The 21,462-nt window shown below is 37.1% G+C and overlaps 3 protein-coding genes and 1 non-coding gene across 4 annotated transcripts; 3 read left to right on the forward strand and 1 right to left on the reverse strand.

Moving 5' to 3' along the window:
* Window positions 1–1,648: 1,648 nt before the first annotated feature.
* cops6 (COP9 signalosome subunit 6) lies at window positions 1,649–7,959 on the reverse strand. The gene is made up of 10 exons (XM_030145795.1): window positions 7,828–7,959; window positions 6,309–6,434; window positions 6,078–6,209; window positions 5,781–5,869; window positions 5,403–5,465; window positions 5,275–5,322; window positions 5,025–5,139; window positions 4,036–4,128; window positions 3,719–3,819; window positions 1,649–2,136 (listed from the first exon to the last, which is right to left on the reverse strand). The coding sequence occupies exons 1-10, from the start codon at window positions 7,889–7,891 to the stop codon at window positions 1,996–1,998; spliced, it is 972 nt and encodes a 323-aa protein (XP_030001655.1). The 5' UTR covers window positions 7,892–7,959; the 3' UTR covers window positions 1,649–1,995.
* An 18-nt stretch (window positions 7,960–7,977) lies between these two features.
* LOC115427289 (F-box/LRR-repeat protein 12) lies at window positions 7,978–12,143 on the forward strand. Its single transcript, XM_030145793.1, has 3 exons — window positions 7,978–8,290; window positions 8,418–8,493; window positions 9,952–12,143. The coding sequence occupies exons 1-3, from the start codon at window positions 8,190–8,192 to the stop codon at window positions 10,996–10,998; spliced, it is 1,224 nt and encodes a 407-aa protein (XP_030001653.1). The 5' UTR covers window positions 7,978–8,189; the 3' UTR covers window positions 10,999–12,143.
* A 1,090-nt stretch (window positions 12,144–13,233) lies between these two features.
* Window positions 13,234–20,478, forward strand: aurkb (aurora kinase B). The gene is made up of 9 exons (XM_030144654.1): window positions 13,234–13,592; window positions 14,714–14,755; window positions 15,658–15,739; window positions 15,819–15,864; window positions 15,954–16,142; window positions 16,256–16,394; window positions 16,623–16,771; window positions 17,196–17,370; window positions 19,879–20,478. The coding sequence occupies exons 1-9, from the start codon at window positions 13,587–13,589 to the stop codon at window positions 20,050–20,052; spliced, it is 1,002 nt and encodes a 333-aa protein (XP_030000514.1). The 5' UTR covers window positions 13,234–13,586; the 3' UTR covers window positions 20,053–20,478.
* A 345-nt stretch (window positions 20,479–20,823) lies between these two features.
* Window positions 20,824–20,905, forward strand: trnal-aag (transfer RNA leucine (anticodon AAG)). Its single transcript has one exon. It is a non-coding gene; the product is annotated as a tRNA-Leu (tRNA).
* Window positions 20,906–21,462: the final 557 nt, after the last annotated feature.

The raw sequence follows: 21,462 nt of genomic DNA on the forward strand, positions 1-21,462 counted from the left end.
GGGTCATATCTGATGACCATGAAAAGATGACAAACTGTAGATTACTTACATATATTGATAGGATTAATGGATCAACAGATATTAAACAGTTTAGATCAGTAGATGCTTTTGTTTGCCAGTGGCTGTTTGGGTCTGTATGGGTTAATATACAGTAATGAATGCCCCTTTGAGATCTTGTGTGGGTTAAATCACTTTCTTGCAAGAATCATGTATCAAAAAAATAGTAAACTTTTCAACAGCTCAGATAACAGGTTTTAAGAGTTTATTTAATCCTGAAAGATCTAAACAGCTCCTAGCAACAAAAAGTATCCATTGATCCACTGAACCACTGATCCTATCAATACACTTTAATAATTCAGGTAAAATGCAGTTTCAGCTTTCCAGCAACCTCAAATATGACCCATTTGGACTATGAGAGGATCCATAGTGAACATGGAAACATCATCTTCTGCAACACTGATTCACCAATAAAACCCATGTAGTTTGACAATTTACAGTGGTTGTAGATGCCTGTTTTAATGTTCAGTTGATAAACAGCATTATGGTCAAAAGGTAACGTTTTCTTAATATTTTTCTGTTCTAATAACCTTTGAAATAACTCTGACTTTTTATGAACATCTACATGGTCAGTGAATTAAACAGAGTTCCTACAGGATTCTACAAGTTAAATATAAGCCTTTTTAAGACTACTTAGAACAGAATTTAATGCCTTTTTCATGGCAATTATGGCAAAAATTTCCGATTCCTACAATTTAGGAAAAGTTATTTTGTACCAAACACCTTGATTCCCCATTGTTCTGAGTCATTTCTCACCGGGGGCTGTAAAGTAACGATAATTGGTTCCTAATTTCAATATAAATTGTTGAAATGGAACAGGTGGAACTGAGTCGACTAATGTTATTTTCTTTGCAGCTTGGACATTTAACAGACATATTTAAACACAATACAGCCAACAAGTTTATGGAAACATAACTGAAGACCTACCATATCAAATTTAATACCTCTTAAAGACTTCTTTAAGGTATTAAATTCACATTTGGAAATTTAAGACTTTAACGACTTGTTAGGACCCCATGGGAACCCTGATTAAATATAGAAAAATGTTTCATTTTCACTAAAAAATAATAAATAATGATAAATAACTAAGGAAAAGAGAAAGATTTATTTGGAAATCGCCATAAAACTAGTTCTGGGTCTTAAGGGTTGAATAGAGAATTTTCTGAAAGGAACTATGTGAAAAACAGGCAAATGTGTTGGAATAAAAAGTGCAATATTTGATTCTGAGGTGTGACTGAATTTAAGTATTAACCATCCTAAACAAATGGTAAAGACAAACGCTTCATGGATCTCCAGGCAGTAATGAAAAAGAGTAAAAGAGGTGCTGTTTGGTAAAGGGACCATCAATGCACAAAAAATACAAAAACCAAGGCACTCTTTTATCATTTTAAATTTTAATAGGTCCATTGAGACGTGCCATAATTAATAAAGGCATTTTAAAAGTATAAGAGAGTGCCTTGGTTTTTGTATTTTTTGTGCATTAAGCCTCATAAAATGGAAATATTCAAGTTAAGTACAAGTATTTTATGTGTGTGTACTTCCATCATTGATCCTAATGTTTTCCATAGCTTTTAAAAAATAAGAGTCCAAGTCCCATGAAAAAAAAAATCAGACCATTTATTACATACAGAAACATGAAACAATAAAACAAACAGGTAAAATAAAATAACGTTCATGTACAGTGGATCTGCTGCTGTGCATACCCAGAACAGAATGCTGTCGGTTATCTTTCTCTCTCTGTTGGCGTTACTGATCGGTGTCATTAAGTGCTTTCAGATACACTTGTGGTTGAAAATGGTGAACTGGTTTCAAAAGCTACTGTTGCTTGAAGAATTTTGTCTTAGCTAAACCAAAATACAGACAAACCAAAAAGAAAAACACAGACCAGAGAAAAGAACCTGCAGTGCTTGTTTGTCTCTGCGTCTGCCAACTGCCAGCTCAAAAGAACAGTCCTCTCATCCTGCGGCCGATGCCCTGTCTGTCATACAGGACGTTGAACTTGTTGATGAACTGGTTCATACTGTTGCAAGTCTTGGTGATGGTTCCTAAATAGGCCATCAGACCCACGTCATTACATTGCTGCGGGAAAACAGAAGCACAGTTACACAAAGTCCCCCTTTGGTTATTTAGACAGTTTTACACCTGGTTGTTTTTCACCAGTGTTAACATGCACTTTAGTGGAAAAACGCACACAAAGCAGAAGGGCAATGTTTGTTTTTGAGATTACTGTGATAAAAATCTGCATTGTTCACACAATCCTGTACAGTTAGACAATCAATAAGAACATCTGTAGAGGAAAGAGAGGCTTAAAGGCTCAGGCTGGCAATTATCTGTGGGTTCTCTGTTGTCAATAAGCCCAAAGAAAAACAACAACTAACAATTCAATCCTACTAGCAATTAAAGTCTGTATAAAACATTATATAAAAAGGCAATGGTTTTATGTTGAACTTGGAAAAAAAAGTGACAAATCTTCACTTTGTAATATAATATCACCCACATTTTGTAGTACAATATTTATCAGGTTTCCTCACATTTCCTGACAAATGATTGTATTTGCACTGTTATTACAAAGTGCAAGGGCTTCACTTAGAACTTTAATTATTAGCATTAGATGCCTTCATCTGTGCATGGGAATTTCTATTTGGAACAATGACGCTAAATAGACGATCATAACTGTTTAATTTGCTCTGTGTTCTATTCTGGTCTTAGCCACAATAGCCACATATAGGCAGTAACATCAGGTTTCTATCAGGCTTTTTCTTACAAATAGAGCCACCCCCCCCAAAAAAAAAAACCAAACCAAACCAAACAAAAAAAAAAACAACTGCAACATTAAAAGTTGACATGAAAACTGACCAAAGATCTCCTGCTTTATCATAATGCAATGGCTACAGCTTGCAAAAATACACATCTCTTATTTTGTGTTTACAACCATGTATTAATGTATTACAAAAACTAGAGGAAAATATTACACACTATGTTCTATTGTTCAATGTATTATTGTGTTTTATGTTTTTTTTTTGTACAGCACTTTGGTCAACTGGGTCAACTGAAATATGCTTTATAAATACATTTAGATTGGACTGGATATGATATTGCATTCAGGCTGATTACTACAACAAAATGCAAGTGTTCTATCTTTTGGCCTCCTTGGGTTTATTCCTCTTTGCTGTAAATCGTATATATAGCTTTATTCATTTGTCTTTAATTTGGACTTTCTTTTGCTCTTGTGTGCTTTTGTGCTTTGCTGCTGTAAATCTGGAATTTCCCCTTGTGGGACTAATAAAGGCTTATCTTATCTTATCTTATCTCTCTTTACCACTGTCCTCTATTATTGTTGTTATCTACTTCATCTCATACCTCGCATCTTTAAGCCATAAAAACCCACTCAATAGCCCTTCTGTGGCTGTAAAGTCCCCAACAAATCCTCTACTTACTCCTGTTTGAATAACATTTGCTGAAGTGCCAAGTTGTTTTAGGAATTGACGTAGCCTGTTTTTGGAATTTCAAGTCAAAGAGTTGAGACACATTGTTTGTTTTGGCCTTTTTAATGAGACCTGAACACCAGCCTCATCCTTTAAATGACTGTCATTATACATGAAAGGCTACCATGTGTTATGGCTATAAAGAGTTATGTAAGAAAAACTGAATGTTTGCTTACATCGTAGAAGTCGGTCTTGAATTTTATGGTACTGAGGACAGGCAGTCTGTGGCACAGGGCGTTTGCTTCTCGAAGAATCTCATGATTAAATGGTACCTCACCTATGGAACAAGAAGCAAACAGGACAGAGGTAAGACATAATGCATACCAAACAAAGAGGTAAAATGATGCTTTGACGATAATATAAACGGGACTCTGTAATTATGGAAGTGTGTTTGAAGGGGCGCTTCTTAAAAGTGAGGAAAGGAAACTTCTCATTTAAAAACAGCTGTTTTCCAGTCTTTAACATCACAGTGCCATTAAATGGTTCTTCTCACCTGCTTCCACAGCTTTAACATACTCTAGAATGATCTTCACCCGGCTGTGCAGCATCTTTATCGCACTATGCTGGGCTATAAGGTGTTCAGCAACTGGAACAGAAGGCAAACACAGAAAACATGACAACATTCTGGTTTTGGAGAATAATAGATTTGGCAATAATGGACGTAAAGCATTTTTAAAGCAGGTCTGTGTTGCTGTATTTATGCCGAAGCATTTTTCTCATTACCACAAAAAAACAAATTGTCATCCGGTTTATTTGGCGGCCGACTATTAAGTCTATTTCTGGTCTATTTTGATAATTTCTCTCTTGTCAATAATAATTTTGAGTGTTTGAGTAAGAGTTCTTCCTAAGTATTTATGTGTGTAGTAAAAAAGTCAAAGCGATGGTGTGCCTAGAAAAACATGCTACAGATCTAATACACTACAATACACACAACAAATGACTAGAGAATTAACCTGTGCCATAAATTAAATGAATGTACTTCTGTTTCCTATAGAAGTTGAGGGAGTGCATACACAACATAACCTTGGTGATAGTGTCTCTATTTGTAGTACACTATTTGAATTTTATCAGAGTGCCTTGTTCCTGTTTCTGTCTCTTGTATTTTTGTACTACTTAGTTTCTGAACACAGATTATTGATTTTTTTTTCAGCTTGCCCCTGTCCTTGATGAGCTGATTCCTTTATATAGATCTAATCAGTCTTTTTGATCCAGTGAAATACTACTACTACTGTTTTTTTTCTAAGCATACACTTGTTGAAATCAGTGTATACTTAAAATCCTGTGAACATAATCATTTAAAATCAGGCCAACTCATATTGTAAGAAAACAACCCCTGTATCTACGTACTAGCGATGACTAGTTGGAATAACTACATTATGAGTTTACATTATGGCAGAAATAAGAAATTTTACTGGTTACTATAAAAACTACTGTGTTTATTACCACATTAAAACTGTAAATATTAGCCACAGCCTGTGTCACCTGTTGAGTTTTCTCCTGTTCCGGTAGCCGTCATTCGAGCTACGTGATCGACACCAATTCTCTCAGCTTCCTCTGTGGCCAAAGTGTACGTCAGCTCAGCAAACAGCATAGTGGCCTAAAATAAGTAATAAAAAAAAAGAATATATGAATTTAACACAAAACTTAGGGAGTTTACTGTTTGTGCAGTTCAGTAATCAATCTAAAAATTTTAGTATCAGTCTTTACTGTCAACAAGATATTATAACCATACCTCGCCACTGATGATGTCGATCACAGATTCATATACGCTAACAGGAAGCTGGCAAAAGAAGAAACACATGTTTAGGCTAAATGTAATAAGACAACTACTGTGCTACTGGCTACTATAGAGAAACTTACATCAGTGTGTTTGGTCATTGGATTGAGCTTGAGGAAGAGAGGGCTCTCAATGATCTCACACACCTTGCAGGAAAGACAGGATTATTACCCATTACATAATTTACAATTAATAGAAATCACAACACACATTGGCATTCATGTGATTTTACTTCCACAGTGCATTACAAAAAAAGTCTGACTGATTCACCTGTAATATCAATCAGACCACAGTATGCTTTTTCTATAATCATGACAAAAGTAATGCCAATGAGTACAGTATAATTGTTACTGCTGTGTTATTTGCTTTGATTTTTTTTTTAGTTTGGGGATGAGTCATTTTTGCAGCAGTAGAAGCTACAAACTCTGGATGCTTCTGCTTTCATTTACACATTTGCCTACCTGCTTGTGAATGTGGATATCTGATTGGTCAGGGGGACCGCCAGTGGTGTACCAGCCCAAGAACTCCATGTCTTTGAAAACTTGTTTGACTAAGGAACAAAATAGAATATTTCAGACATATATACATTAGCAAAGGGCGAATGTCTTAGAATAATAAAAATTTGATTGTTTGTTGGTATGCCTTTACAAATCAAATATGTCAGCAATATAGAGATTTTATATAATAATTATGTTGTTGCAGTAACAATGATAATAATAATGACATATACAACATTCCTGGTACATATTGCCACTTACATTGCTCCTCCTTGGTGTAGTAGTACTCCTTGTCGATATGTACTCTATCATCTATGGTGTGAGATAGCAGCTCAAAGGAGTTCATCACCTCTATGTTCCTACCCTCTTGCTTCCCGATCAATGCTCCAATCACTGAGTGACAGTGAAAAAACAATGAGCAGAGTCAGACCACAGCGCAAAACCTTCATAAGACACAGAGCAAGAGTCATGCAAGAAGGGATTCAAGCATACCCTGCATTGGTCGTCCTTCCTGTGAGCGGATGCGTATCCAGTGGTCGGATATGTTGAGGATAACCAAGGGGTGTAAGGCCACTGATACACTCCCTGTGACCCCTGAGGCCATGACACTGGGGCTGGCTGTAATCAGATAGAGGTATAAACATGTAAGGCTTTAATACTTAGGTTAACTTTAGTCTTTTGGTCAGGGGTGTCAAATTCACAGCCTAAACTGGCCTGCCAAAAGGTCATACATCATATACAGATCAATCTGATCTGAAAATGGGTCAGACCAGTAAAATACTAGCACAACAACCTATATATAATAACAACTCCTAACTTTCCTCTTTTTTTTTTTAGCCTGAAAAAGTTAAATTACATGAAAATGTGTATATTTATGAACTATCCTTTTACAAAAGATGTGAATATCTTGAACAAATATGAACAACCTGAAATGTCTGGAGAGAATTCAGTGCAATTTCAACAATAATATGCCTGTTAATACATGTTTTGTCCATTTGTAGATCCACTGCAATCCGTAAATTTAATGCAAATGTATAAATGATAAGCTGAGACATAATATTGTTAAAATTCCACTTATTTATCTATTTTCAAGAAATTGGATGTTGTTCATGGTTATTCCTGTTATTCACATTAATTCAAAGGATAGTTTGTAGATGTAAACATTTTCATTACGTAATTTTACTTTGGAACTGACAAACATTGGAGTTGACATTATTTCTAGATTATTATGTAACCTAAAATAATTAAGTACCTATAAATAATTACTGGTCTGGCCCACTTGAGATCATATTGGACTGTATGTTGACCCTGAACTAAAATGAGTTTGACACCCCTGTTTTTAGTAAACACAAATCTCAATCATTCTCTAGTGCAGCTGCATACATGTGTTTATCTTAATAATAATTCAATGAAATTCAATCCCATATTGATCAGACTCTACAAACATTTGATATAAAAAAACAACAGAGCAAATATTGCTGTTATCAGGACTAGTAAAACAAAATCTACGTTAAATTACTATTGCTAATAATAATAAAGAGTCCATGAGTCACACAGAAGAACAATAAGTTTATATCTTGTACAGTGACTGTTGTAAAATTTAGCCAAAAACTAATGACCAGCAAATAATTGTATTTTATAGATTATGAGAGATTTATATGGACGCCCAAGACCAGCTTCGGTGAATTGTTGTTATGACTTCTTAGGGGGAATATTCATATTCTTGCCAGTGCTGATAGACATATCTTTAGATGAGTGACAATGCATATTAAAGTCTTAAAAGCGATACAAAAAACAGTCAAATATTCAGTCATTAATTTGCTGTCAGCTTTGTCAACGTTAACTGTTGACCGCCTGTGTCAGCAAGCTCGCTACTTGCCAGATTTCACACCACAACTATAACACAGATACGTGTCACATTATAACGCAGATATACAACATATGTCGCAATCTGCATTGTATAAAGTGTTAACAGCGAGAATATATTATGAGATAAGGAAGAATTACTCGCCTGCCCCGTCCACTTCCATTCCTCCACCATTGCTCGTCGCCATCTTGTCCGGAGAACGGCGCATGCGCAGTGGATTGTTCGTCTATCTGACGTTAGGTGGCAATATCGCTACATTTAAAAGCTGAATGTGAGTTTTAGCTTTACATAATATACTTTAACTTTACCAGGTGTTAAGAGATAGTAATATTGGTGAATGACAGACGGTATATTGAGGGTAAACAATGCAGTCAGGACCCTAGCTTGCTAACAGTCGGCCCAACAGTCACCGAACAGCAGTTTCCTTGGGATTCCTGAATTGGGCGCAACGGTGTGTGCGTCACAATACCAGTCCGTGTTCAACGTTGAGTAGTTTTGTTTACAGAATGGATGAATTTAAAGTCTGTAATCTGGACTATATCCCCGAAAATATTCTAATCGATGTGTTGTCATATCTTGGGGTACGGGAACTTGTCAGAGCTGGAAGGTAGGATAAAATGTAACTTTGCTGTTGATATTTCCTGTCTTATGAAACAAACCCCACTGAGTGCTTTGTTATAAACGTACTCACGTCACATGCTTTAGTTATGTTTTATTTAACTATGTTGTTTTAGAGTGTGTACGAGATGGAGACGCCTTGTTAAAGACCAGAGACTGTGGAGATTTGTCGATCTGACTGTTTGGAAAGGGGTAAGAATGTGTTTGACAACGTGTCTTCACCAGTTTGTTTACCTTTATATAGTGTTTATTGTATCAAGTAATACAGCCACAGCACAGCAAAACAATCTGAGTAAACGGTGAAATATAACAGATTATTTCTTTTTAATGTGATACATATTGTTTGTTATTTTATAAATCATTACCAAAGCACTTAATACTCCAACTTGACCGGTAAACATGAAATTCAAAGAGCCAGCGCTTATTCGAAATATTTCTTTATAAAAATTAGAAGAATAAGTCAGAGATCTTTGTTAAGCTACTACTGGACTCTCTGTTTATGTTTAACACTCATGTCAACTAATAAATAGATAAATAATGGAAAAAATAGTAAAACCCTCAATAAAAAATAATGCAAATTAACAAGGTGAGAGACAAACGGTATCTCACCTCTCTGTATGTCCTGTGCATCTAGTGAATTAACAATAAAAAAAAATCTTGAGCCCAGATTATTCATATTAAGAACACAAACATATTTAAACTTACATTAAATAGGCTCAGGGTTAACAAAAATCATGAATAGTATACTGTTATTATACTTGCATAACACTTATGCTCAGCTTGTTAAAAAAAAAAGGCTCTTTAGTCTAATATTTAAATGGGTGATGATTACGGTATGCATTTACCATGCCATATTTTTAAATAATTTTATGACATATCACAACATTTATTTCTGTTCATAATTGCATCAATTTTTAGTCTTGTTGATGGAGAGTAGGATGACTGTGTAAAGTTATCTCCAGCACATCTGAGTGGTTCTCAATGGGATTCAGATCTGGACTCTGTGGTGGCCAATCCTTATGTGAAAATAATATTTCATGGTCCCTGAACCAAACTTTTTCAATCTGATCCTAATGAATCCTGGTGTTGTCATCTTGGAATATGTTTGTGTCATCAGGGAAGAAAAAATTCACTGATGGGAAAACAAACTGGTCGTTGAATATATTCAGGTAGCCAGCTGCCCTCATTTTACGGACACTTAACATTGCTGAACCTAGACCTGACCAACTTAAACAACCCCAGATCATAACACCACTCCTACAGGCTTGCACTGTTGGCAGTAGGCATGATGGGTAATCACCTCTCTTCTCACCCTGATATGTCCATGAGTCTTTTTAGAAAATGATAAGCTAGATAAGATTCTCACTGCATCAGTCAGGGATAAATACCTTGTTACCAGCTGAACCATTTTAATCACTGTGGTAACTCTTGCCTATTTGCATAGCTAAATCTAGGTGGGACTTTTTTTTGGTCATGATGTGCACATTATTATATACCATATTTGATTGATCTTTAGCATTTTTTATCCATCTGGAATTTAAACCAACAATATTTAGAAGTTTTTTTAATTTGACTTTTTCATAGTTTTGTATAAATTCTATGTGTTTTGATTCTCATCCCTCACTCTGTGCTGTCCACTGTCTATTACAGGTGTCTTCTCGGATACTTTGGATCCTGGTCCGTCAGTACTTTGGTTGTGGGTTACGGTACCTTCGATTGCGAGGTTTACTGCTTTCTGCCCGAGGGGGCACCTTTCTGTCTGAGTCTTGGCTCAAAGCTTTGTCCACAAAGTGCCCTCGCCTGAGAAAGCTCTACCTGCTGCATACAGACTTAAGAGACCTCCCCAGCTGTCAGCTTCTACCTCCATCATTGCAGGTGCTGGAGTTGTGCGGTTGTGAGCTACCTCCTAACTTTTTTAACCAAAGTTTGCCTGCTTCATCTGCTGGTCCTCGGGAGGGATCAGATGCCGCAAGCGTAGGTGCTAAAAAGCAAGGACGGGATCATATAAGTAAAGGGTCCGCTTCTGCAACAGGGATTACTATTGAGAGATTGATTCTTAACAATGTGCCCTCTTTCACAGACGAGCATTTGCAGAGTCTGACGTCATGGGAAAAACTCACTCAGCTGAAGCTACGTGACACCTTTCGGGTCACAGCTAATGGGCTAAGGAGCTGTGCAGCCAAGGATGGTGTATCTGGTGTGGAAGGTCTTTGCAGGCTTAAGTTTTTAGAATTGGGCATCACTGGGCGGCAGGGCTATCAGTTACAGATGGCGTCTCTTGGGCTAGGGGCAGGTTGGCTTGGGTTGGAGGAGCTCAGTCTGGGTGGTAAAGAGGTGGGGCCAGGGTTGCTCTGTGCCAGCCGTCTGAAAGACCTGAAGCATTTGTGTCTCTGGGCCTGCACACTCAGTGAAATGCAAATAGTGAAGAGTTGCAGGATGCTTTGTGGTCTTCGCTGCCTGGAGTTTGTGGATGTGACCTTCCAGCCTCGGCAGTGTCCCCCAGTGGTGGAGGGGGAGGGTGGTGCTGAAGAAGAGCAGGACAGTGAGGAAGCTGTGGGTGGAGATGCCAGCAATGATGAAAATAAGAGACCGGATGAGGCCGATCCCATTCCAAGTCTGCGTCGTTCACTGGCTGTCCTGCTGCCATATTGCACTCTGGTTTTTACCAATTGCTCGGTTCAAATTAATGCAGACTAAACAAATATCAACTTCAGCTGTATATTCAGCTAATATAGACACCACCCTCCACTGCTTATTTGAATTTACATGATGATACTGGTGCAAAGAAGACTAACAATTATGCCCACCTCACATGGGCTCAACAAAACATGACAAGACTTAAATAAGTAGAGAAAAATCACAATTTTTAAATTACACTTTGAAGCTGAATTGCTTTTTAAAATTATTTTTTCAAATCTTTAGGTTTTTAAAATTTAGATGGTATTACTGAAAAAACATTTACTGTATAAGACATCAGGATGAATAGAAAGCTTGATTGTCCATCTTGCCTACTTTGGCTTTTGAGGCTATGATTTTGATCTGTGTGTACTTGAATCATATATTATAATACTGTGTCATGTATGTTCAATACAAAACATTGGGACTCACTATTCAGTTTTCCCAATTTACACTTTTTTTTTTTCCTAAATATTTCAAAATCTGCCAACCTCAATAACCAGTGGAAGCATACTACTTTTAACTACTGTGATGAAAAGATGCCTCTAGGTAGCAATCTATTATATATGCCATATTTGTAATATTCATATATTCCACTTTTTTGTTTTGACAGGACACATTCAAGTCATTTCTGAAAGCTCAAATGACATTACATTTATCGGTTTTCTGGTGATTAAAATAACATACTATTTATTATTAACATAATCGGTAATTAATGTATGTTTATAATCCATCCACTTGAATACCTGTTTTTAATACACTGTTATGGACTAAATTGCAGTTTGAGCTGCCATTGTAAGACTACAAGCACATGAGCAGGTGTCAGCTACAAAGACTGGGAACTGAACCATACTGTTGACAATGATCCACCTGTTTCCTGTTTCTTCTCCACTTTTCAACAATGTATACATTCACAAAGCTATCTGTTGTAAGCAGATGTATGGTTTTGGCTTTAGTATTACAGCACCACTGCAAAACAGTCAAACTCCACTTCCATGTTTCCTGTCAGATTGTCTTTTTTCTAACACATTTCTTAGAAATAAGAAATGCAAATTTCAAATGTTTCCTGAAAATATTTGTCCATGAACTGTATGTTTTAAGCACATATTTAGAAATGTATAGTCTTACATGAGAAACAATTTTAAATAAAGCTATTTTGAAACATACTGTTTTAACGAAACTCCTAGTATCTCCTTATTGTTTTTAGGGACAAATGCATCTGTATAAACACACAAAGCAGTGCTTCAATAAAAGAGATTAGAAACCACTGCTTGATCAACAAGAAAAGAAAAAATTAACTACATAAAGATGATTTTTTTTTTTTTTTGAAACACTGTCTTGTTCCATTTTCTTACTTAAATATTGGTGATTCAGTTATACCATTTTTGCACATCATCTTTATTAACATTCTCTATTTCTAATGCTGTGAACAAGACTGTGTAGCATACTGTAAATAAACAAGTAATCAGCAGATTATTTTTCATCATTAAAGCAACAGTTAGGTTCATCTATAACAGTAGTTTTCCAAACTTTTTACAGTGGAGTACCCCCTGAAAAATACTTTTTTAGCCAAGTACCCCCAACTCTCATTTCAGTATTTTTGACTGAAAAAAATTAGGCAAAATTTGTTCCCGTGCCAAAGGTATCTGTTTATATTTTCAAAACTTTGTAAACAAACAACATACATTTAACTGTAATATCTAAAAAAACAACAACACATTTTTAAAGTAAATTTTGTGTGCAAAATGTAAACTGAAAAGTGCCCTCTTTCATTGATAAGAAAAATAAATAAATTGGTCATTAATTAATAAATCAACCTTTCATCATAAAACTTAGTTACACAAATAAATTCATTTTGAATAATAAAAAATAGAAATGTTCTTAAAATGTTAGCAAACCTTAAACAAGATGATTGATAATTAAACTATATATGAATGCATTTATTGTGTTTTATATTTTAGCATTAATTCTCATTTATTTTGTACACGGTACATGATGACTTATTTATTGTATTTAAAAAAAAAAAAAATTCAAAACCCCCCTGGGCTTCTTCGAAGTACCCCTGGGGGTACGCGTACCTCACTTTGGGAACCCCTGATCTATAGCCTAGTAACTATTTTAGAAAAAATATTTAACAGAAAACTCAGGATGTTGTAGTCAGGAAGCAGGTGCTGTAGTGTACAGGAAGCACTAAGCAAACCTCAAGGATTCACAGTAAAAACAGAAATAATACCCAAGAGACTGCCTGTTATTAAAATTTTCAAAACGGTGTAATAATAAACAACGGGTGCATACATATTCATAGAGTAATATCGAATAAATGCCAATAGTTCCAACTACAATGTGCCAAAACAAGTACGCTCAATGAGTGCTGAGACGTCACTGAAAAAGAATAAAAGTTGTGACAACATTTGACTAGCATCGGTCTGTACCAATCACATGCCTCATCCTGTAATACTTGCAACCAATAGGAAGCTTTGGGGTGGAGCATTCTGTCCAATCGCGTTCGTGTTCAGTGGCTTTTTGAAAACGTTGGCGGCCGATAGAGAGTTCAAAATACTCTGGTTAGACTGTCCACATTAAAGGTTAAAGTGCATTTCTTCGCAACGATGCAGGTAACTTTTCACGTGTTTTTCATTTTATAGCAGTAAAATTAGACTTGGTAATGTTTCATGTTACTAAACAACTTGCAGTGTCGTGAAATGTTTTGGTCACATTGTAACCTATCATAGCAGACAAGCTAACGTGTGCTTGCTAACGTTAGCTTCAGTGTTCTGGGTGTAACGTTGCGTTAATTTGTTGAAACAATACCAGGAAGAGTATACACGACAACCGACATAGACGAAAAAAAATATATGCATTTCATCTGGTATTAAAATAGAAATAAGTCAATAAATTGCATTGTAGCTTTGTAAATGAAGGCAAAGAAGACAGAACTACCAGATCATTTTAACAGTCGATCCATCTTAAGTGTTTTTAGCGTTACGTTACTTAATCGAGTTTATTTAATAGGTATGACCACTATGTGCAAGTAGAGCATGTCTGATACTTGAATGAATTATTACTCCTGTGCAAATGTAAATATGACATCATACAAGACAACTGTATGTCTTTTTGTACCTTACAGCCTACCGGGCCTTCATAGCAGATTTTTCGTTATTGTGGTGGTGAAAATGTAACTGATGTCATCTGCATGATTTTAAAAGTCTTGTTTGCCCTCATCTCTTGTTTTCCTGTTGAATCTATGTATAAACAAATATACAGTTTTGCTGACTATTGTTGTATATGAATTGGCTCACACCCACAGAAAAGTAGAAACCACGGATTGTGTTAATAACAAAGCCCAAATGAGTTTCCTCTCTTTGTTGTTAAACGTTACCAGTCACTGTAAGCATATACTCAAACATCTAGACTAATTTTGCCAGTTACCAGGCAGACTGGTTGTCCATAACACTAAACTCTAATAAATCTTAATAGTTTTAATAAAGTTCATGAAGAATCTGAGCAAAGACGCAGTGTTAAAATTTTCCATTCTAAACGATCTGTCAGCTGTCTCTTATCACTACGAGCTGTTAAAGCTGTTGTGTATATCAATACCCTGCTGGTTCTGCTTACTTTGACCAATACCAAAATTTAAAAAATGTAATTCACAGCTAAAATGTCTCACCTGTTTTACAAGAAAACATAGTTTGCTCTACGGTCATGTGAGTTATGCACTTTTTTTTTTTCTTTACAGAAAGGAAAGGAAAATTATGAGCCCAAAGGTTTCCAGAGACCTGTAAGTTGGGATATTAGTTAAACCTTTAGTTTCTTGCTAATCTGTGTCTCATAACTGTTGTCATAACATTTTCTGAAAGATGTATTATCACCTTTAGATATAAAAATGCACATGTAATTGACTTTTTTCCTAAACTTTGTAAGTATTTTCAGTGCCTTTATGACATAGCAGGGGTAGGCAACCTGTGGCTCCGGGGCCAAATGTGGCTCTTTAGCTTTTCTCTATGGCTCCTCTGGTCAAAAAAGCATAAGGAACATTTTGAAACGAACTGAATGAGTAATAACTTTTTAACATTGTTATAGGCCTAAATCTATTCTACCTTTGTCCATCTGCAAAAATGCACAGGCTTTACATGGGATAAAATAATTTTTTGACAGCATAAAAACAAAAATGGATTATTTTCTGGCCAAATTCAATACAAGATGCTCGATTTGCATTTGTTAGTAGTTTGTAAGTATGCCACTGTACATGAAAGTTGTGCTTTTTCTCCATTACACAACGTAAATATGTTTTGGAAATAGTGTCCATCATTAAAAAAAATTGTACAAATCTTGAAAGTTTTCTTTCTTGTAGTTGTATAATTTCATAAATGCACCAGACATTGCATTATTGTAATGGAAATACAAAGTTAAATAGCAAACTAATCACAAATAGGCTACAGCAAAGCAGCCACCTCATGGTAAAATGTAGATGGGTTTAATTTTTTTTTTTTTTTTTCATAGCTCCAGTTAGACTTCTTTCTTTTTTTGTCAAGACAAAAATGGCTCTTTAGGTTGTAAAGGTTGCCGACCCCTGTGACATAGCGTGATATGATCTAATTAGTTGATGTTTTTTAATACTAAAATATTAAATCCTTAATTTCTCTGTATTTCTCTGTGTTTCTCTGTGTTACTTAATATCAGTATGCTACACCTAACTTGATAGCAGGCCCACAACGTGTTCAGGTGAAGTCTCGCCCAGAGGTAGACAAAAATGCTGTCACAGGTAACTTTTCATGTCATATCAACAAATATTTGAGGCAGGACAGCAAATTTTCCTGTGTTGATCATATAACTATTTTTAGGCCCTGGGAGAGAGTGTGTTGGCTCATCCTCCAGTTCACCTCCAAAGTAAGTATAATACTATGAGAACAGGACAATCGGCTACCGTCCTTCTAAATGATTAATCCATGTATATTAAATTTTGTACATTTCAACAGGAAAATCACAATTGATGACTTTGACATTGGCCGACCACTAGGGAAGGGCAAGTTTGGCAATGTCTACCTTGCAAGAGTGAAGAAGCTACAAGCAATAGTGGCACTGAAGGTGCTCTTCAAGTCCCAAATGGAAAAGGAGGGTGTGGAGCATCAACTCAGGAGAGAGATTGAGATTCAGGCTCATCTTAAGTTAGTATTCTGCAAAACATTCTATGCCATTAACCACAAAAATTAACATCCTCCTGGAATTCCTTCAGTTGAGTAATCATTTACTTAGAATGAATAATGTGTTTTTTCCTCAGGCATCCCAACATCTTGCGCTTCTACAATTATTTCCATGACCGCAAAAGAGTATTCTTGGTCCTTGAATATGCTCCACGTGGTGAAATGTACAAGGAACTACAGAGATGTGGGAGATTTGATGAGCAGCGTTCTGCCACAGTAAGAGATTATGCTGCCTTTTAAAAGCAGAACATTTAGCTTATGTTGGTATTCCACAAAGCTGAAATGGAAAATTATAAAATCTTATGTTGAATAAAATAACTTACCAGAGCAACATAAAAACATGTGATTTCTGCAATAGTCTAGATGTTTAGCTATTGACTAGGATTTTTTTTAAAAATTGTTCTGCTAAAAGTATACTGACCAAGGTTGTCTTCACTCTCCTAGTACATGGAGGAAATATCTGATGCACTGCTCTATTGTCATGAGAGGAAAGTGATTCATCGTGACATAAAGCCAGAAAATCTGCTTTTGGGCTATCGTGGAGAGCTAAAAATAGCAGATTTTGGCTGGTCGGTCCATGCACCTTCTCTAAGGTGAGAATTATAGTGTTATCAGTGTATGATGTTAAAAGGTGCACTATGGAAGATGGAGTCTGATTTGTGCTGCAAACTATTTATTCGTTGACATTTGATGACTTTATTGCTCAGCTAATGCAGGCTTAGTTGCCTACATCCATAATAACCACAATACAATGATTTTTACGTAGAGGACTCTGGTTGGTTTTACACAAAAATTGTCACAATCACTTGAGTTTTTCAGTGCTTCTCTTCTGCCACTGCAATCATGTGCAACTCAAGATAATGATGGCTTAGAAATACAGTCAGGTAGTGTCAACGGACACGTGGCACTCACCACAAACACATGGAAATCTTACATAGTGCCTTTTAATCCTGCTCTGTACTACTGTGGTCTTTTACGTATGTTTTCTTGCTTATTATTTTTGTTTAAACTTTCCAGGCGTCGTACAATGTGTGGCACACTGGACTATCTTCCTCCAGAGATGATTGAGGGACACACCCACAGTGAGAAGGTGGACCTGTGGTGTATTGGTGTTCTTTGCTATGAATGCTTAGTTGGCAACCCACCGTTTGAAACTGCCAGCCATTCAGAAACATACAAAAGAATTATGAAGGTTTGTGTTGTGTTTCTGACTAATACAGTAAATTTAAAATAAGTTTTGACATTTGAATGAAGAAAAGGTTTCCAGTATGTGGCAGGAAATGTTTGAGTGTCTTAAAACGCTCTGAACAGGTCTGCATGATGGACAGTGGTGCTGTTTCTAAATGCTAAGAGTGTGTGGAAGTGTTTCATTGTTCTCAAAGTCATGTGTGGAAACAAAATTAGCATCTTAGATCAGGTGTTATTAACTACATTTGGATGACAGCCAGAATCTCTCTAAGCCACTCTGGGGGCTTGACCTTCAAACAAGAACATTGCATTTTTTAAGGCCTAATTATCACATGTTTAATTCCTGTAGCATTTTTATTAATGTATATTGTGTGAACAGTCCTCAGACATGGAAAACTAATAATATGATGATGTGATCGAAATGCTCCTGACCTGTGCCACGAAGGCAGCTGTGATGATTACAGTCTGTAAATATAGAATTTCTGAAAGCAGTGCTGAATTAGAGGGAGTATTACTCAATTTTATTTATGAGCACTCTTATTAAGTGTTCTTATTGGTGTAAGAAGCCAGTAGCTACTTGCTAATGATAAACTTACAAATGGATTTATGTCCTGCAGGATGAGATGACATATTTGGGATTGGCAAATCATTTCTCATAACATTATTTTTGTCTTTAAAAAATGCTACATAACTTATTCTTGTTCTCATACATTTGTGAACTTTTAAGGGGAAATCATTCTATATTATAAAAGGGAAGTGGACTCGGGCATCGCACAAAATCCGGACAAAGCTGACTGCTGCAGTTTGGCATACTTATGTATTTTTGGTCAAGGAAGAGACTAACGAAAACAGCAAGTTGATAGGACCAATATTTTGGGAGATATTAGTAATTTTGGAATACAACAACTTCCCAATGGCCAATCACATTGCTATCCCCAGAATCATTGAATCATCATTGAAGTGGGTTACCTAGGAACAGATAAACAATAGGGCCGCATTGCCATGGTGTCATATTTCATGTGCAGAAACAGACGTGCCAGCTGCAAGGTTATTCAACTGAAAATGCCAGTGGAATTGACCAAGAAAGTAAATGAGTGAACTGAATCAGAGAATCTAGAAGTAGTCAACACGCTACTTATATTGGATTAGATTACGTTAGACTCTGACCTGTTCCTGGTGAGGCTTAGACTCTGCTAGGGCTGCCCTTTTGTCATCGGTTCTGTTCATAAGTTTTATGGACTGAATTTCTAGGCACAGCCAAGTGGGGGAGGGGGTCAAGTTCAGTGGTGGGAGGATCTCATCTCTGCTTTTTCCAGGTGATGTGGTCCTCTTAGCTTCAGTGACCTCTGGCTCTTGCTGGGGCGGTTTGCAGCCGAATGTAAAGTGGCTGGGATGACAATCAGCACCTCCAAATCTGAGGCCATGGTCCTCAGCCAGAAAAGGGTAGAGTGCCCACTCCAGGTCGGGGAAGAAGTCCTGCCTCAGGTGGAGGAGTTCAAGTATCTCGGGATGTTATTCACGAGTGAGGGTAGGATGGAGCGGGAGGTTGACAGGTGGATTGGGGCGGCGTCTGCAGTGATGCGGACGCTAAACCGGTCTGTTGTGGTGAAGAGGGAGCTTAGCCGAAAGGCAAAGCTCTCAATTTACCGTTCGATCTACGTTTCTGACCCTCACCTATGGTCATGAGCTCTGGGTAATGACCGAAAGAATGAGGTCACGGGTACGAGCAGCTGAAATGAGTTTCCTTCACAGGATGGCTGGGCTCAACCTTAGAGATAGGGTGAGGAGCTTGGATATCTAGGAGGGATTCGGAGTAGAGCCACTGCTCCTCCATGTTGAGAGGAGCCAGTTGAGGCGGTTCAGGCATCTAGTGAGGATGCCTCCCCTGGGGAGTTGTTTTGGGCATGTCTATCCGGTAGGAGACGTCGGGGCCGACCCAGGACACGTTGAAGGGATTATATCTCTCGGCTGGCCTGGGAACATCTCAGGATTCCCCCGGAAGACTTGGGGGAAGTGGCTGGGGAGAGGGCTGTCTGGGCTTCTTTGCTGAGGCTGCTGCCCTCGCGACCCAGACCCAGATGAGCGAATCAAGACGAGTATGAGTAGATTACGTTAGATTAGATAGAACTTTATTGACCCTTTGGGCAGAGCCCTCAGAAAATTAAGATTCCAGTAGCAGCACAACACTGAATGTGTACATATAAGAAATACTAGAAGACAAAAGGATAGAAAATACTGTAGTAATGACAATAGCTGTAAGAACGGTAGTAAACAGGCAAGTGAACCTGCCACCATTTTTTGTCTATATTGAATACTTTCTTCAATAAATATTAAAGTAACTAAAATTATTAATTTGTTATCACTTTTCATTCACTTATTTGTATTAACCTGGTGAAGGCTAGTTGCCAGCTGTCATGATGTTCACGTCGTGGCTGTTTTGAAGTATTCTTGTACTTTGTACTATCATAGTCGTTCAGTTGATTAAATAAACATGTCAACTTGTTATTTGCAGGTGGATTTGAAGTTCCCCAAAATCATCACAGATGGAGCTCGCGACCTGATCTCAAAGCTGCTTCGCCACAACCCCATTGATCGCCTGTCACTACAGAGTGTCATTGATCACCCATGGGTCCGTGCCAACTCTCGTCGGGTCTTACCTCCCATCTACCCCTCCAAAAAATCCTGAGCCCTGCTTGCCAACCTCCTTAGTTTCCCTTATCTTCTGGGGCTGTTTGAACTGTCCATCCCAAGAGACTGGTCAGCATGTACAGGTTTCACTGCCATGGGGGTCAAATTGCCATTATGCTGGCACATTTTATGATGCGTATAAATACAGTTTTCATATTGTACAGTGTGATGTCCTTATCTATGTCTAGTATTTTACTTAGAGGTGTCTGTTTTTATTGTGATTTGTCTTTTTTAAAATGGACACTCCTGTATTTCTGTATCTGGTGCCATTCACACCAAAGTACTACTGGTAGACTGTCTCAAAATGAGTATATTCCTATATAGTTTAAGAATGATGTGCTTGAGAGTCGTGGTGGGAAGCATGTTTTATTGTTCCCTCAAACTTTACATTTACTTCAGAATTCTAATAAACATTGTTAAAGGATGTTGTTGTATATTAAGTGATTACACAAAAATAAGCCTTAGATACACACTAAATTAGTTGATGGAGGATGGTTGTTTTCAATAACTAATAGTGAAAGATCTTAGATGGTACTGAGCAACCGTCCAATAACTCTTTAAGGTGATGTTTTGCAAATATTTTATACTAGTAAGAGTTGGCAGACTTTCCAGTTGTGACAAAATCAACATTGTAATCAGTGTGATTTGATGCAGATCTCATAATTTATTTGGGATACCTTCTATAGTACCAAAATAGTTCTGATATATTTGTATTGCGTCACAGAATACATGACGCTCTTCAAACCCTACTCCGACGACATTGAAACACGGTAGCGTGGCCGAGCGGTCTAAGGCGCTGGATTAAGGCTCCAGTCTCTTCGGGGGCGTGGGTTCGAATCCCACCGCTGCCAGTACCCTTTTGCCGTAAGAATGTACGTTAATGTAAACATTGTAAGCCAATCTTCAACTGAACCACACATACACTTACACATATGTTACATATGGAAGTTCTTACTCTTCATGAATGGGACAACACCGAGTGCTACACTGTGATTTGCAGATTGTGGTTTAGACCTGTTGCTATAGTAACTATCGAGGATTCTGTGAAAAATTGCGTCATCTTTATGCAATGATTACGTAATACATTTTTACTTTGATTTTAATTAGATAATCGTCATAAACATCCACTGTCTCACAGAGCCGTGGATATTCCCTTGTTCGGTCAACCACTAGAGGCTGCTAAATGAACGCAGGTCAACCATTTACCGGTTGAATACTTCGCTTAGCTCTGCAGTTTAATGCAGTGAGTGGAAAACACATATTAATTTCAATATAATAACAATATTTAACACCGCCAACTAAAATAACTGAAAAATAAATATGACATGATATGAAAAAACAAATCGTAAAACAATTTAATTTTTGGCACACTTCCTAATGTGTTTCCGGTTCAGGTCACAGGATGAAC

This window comes from Sphaeramia orbicularis, chromosome 10, assembly GCF_902148855.1.
Source record: "Sphaeramia orbicularis chromosome 10, fSphaOr1.1, whole genome shotgun sequence".
NCBI classification, from domain to species: Eukaryota; Metazoa; Chordata; class Actinopteri; order Kurtiformes; family Apogonidae; genus Sphaeramia; species Sphaeramia orbicularis.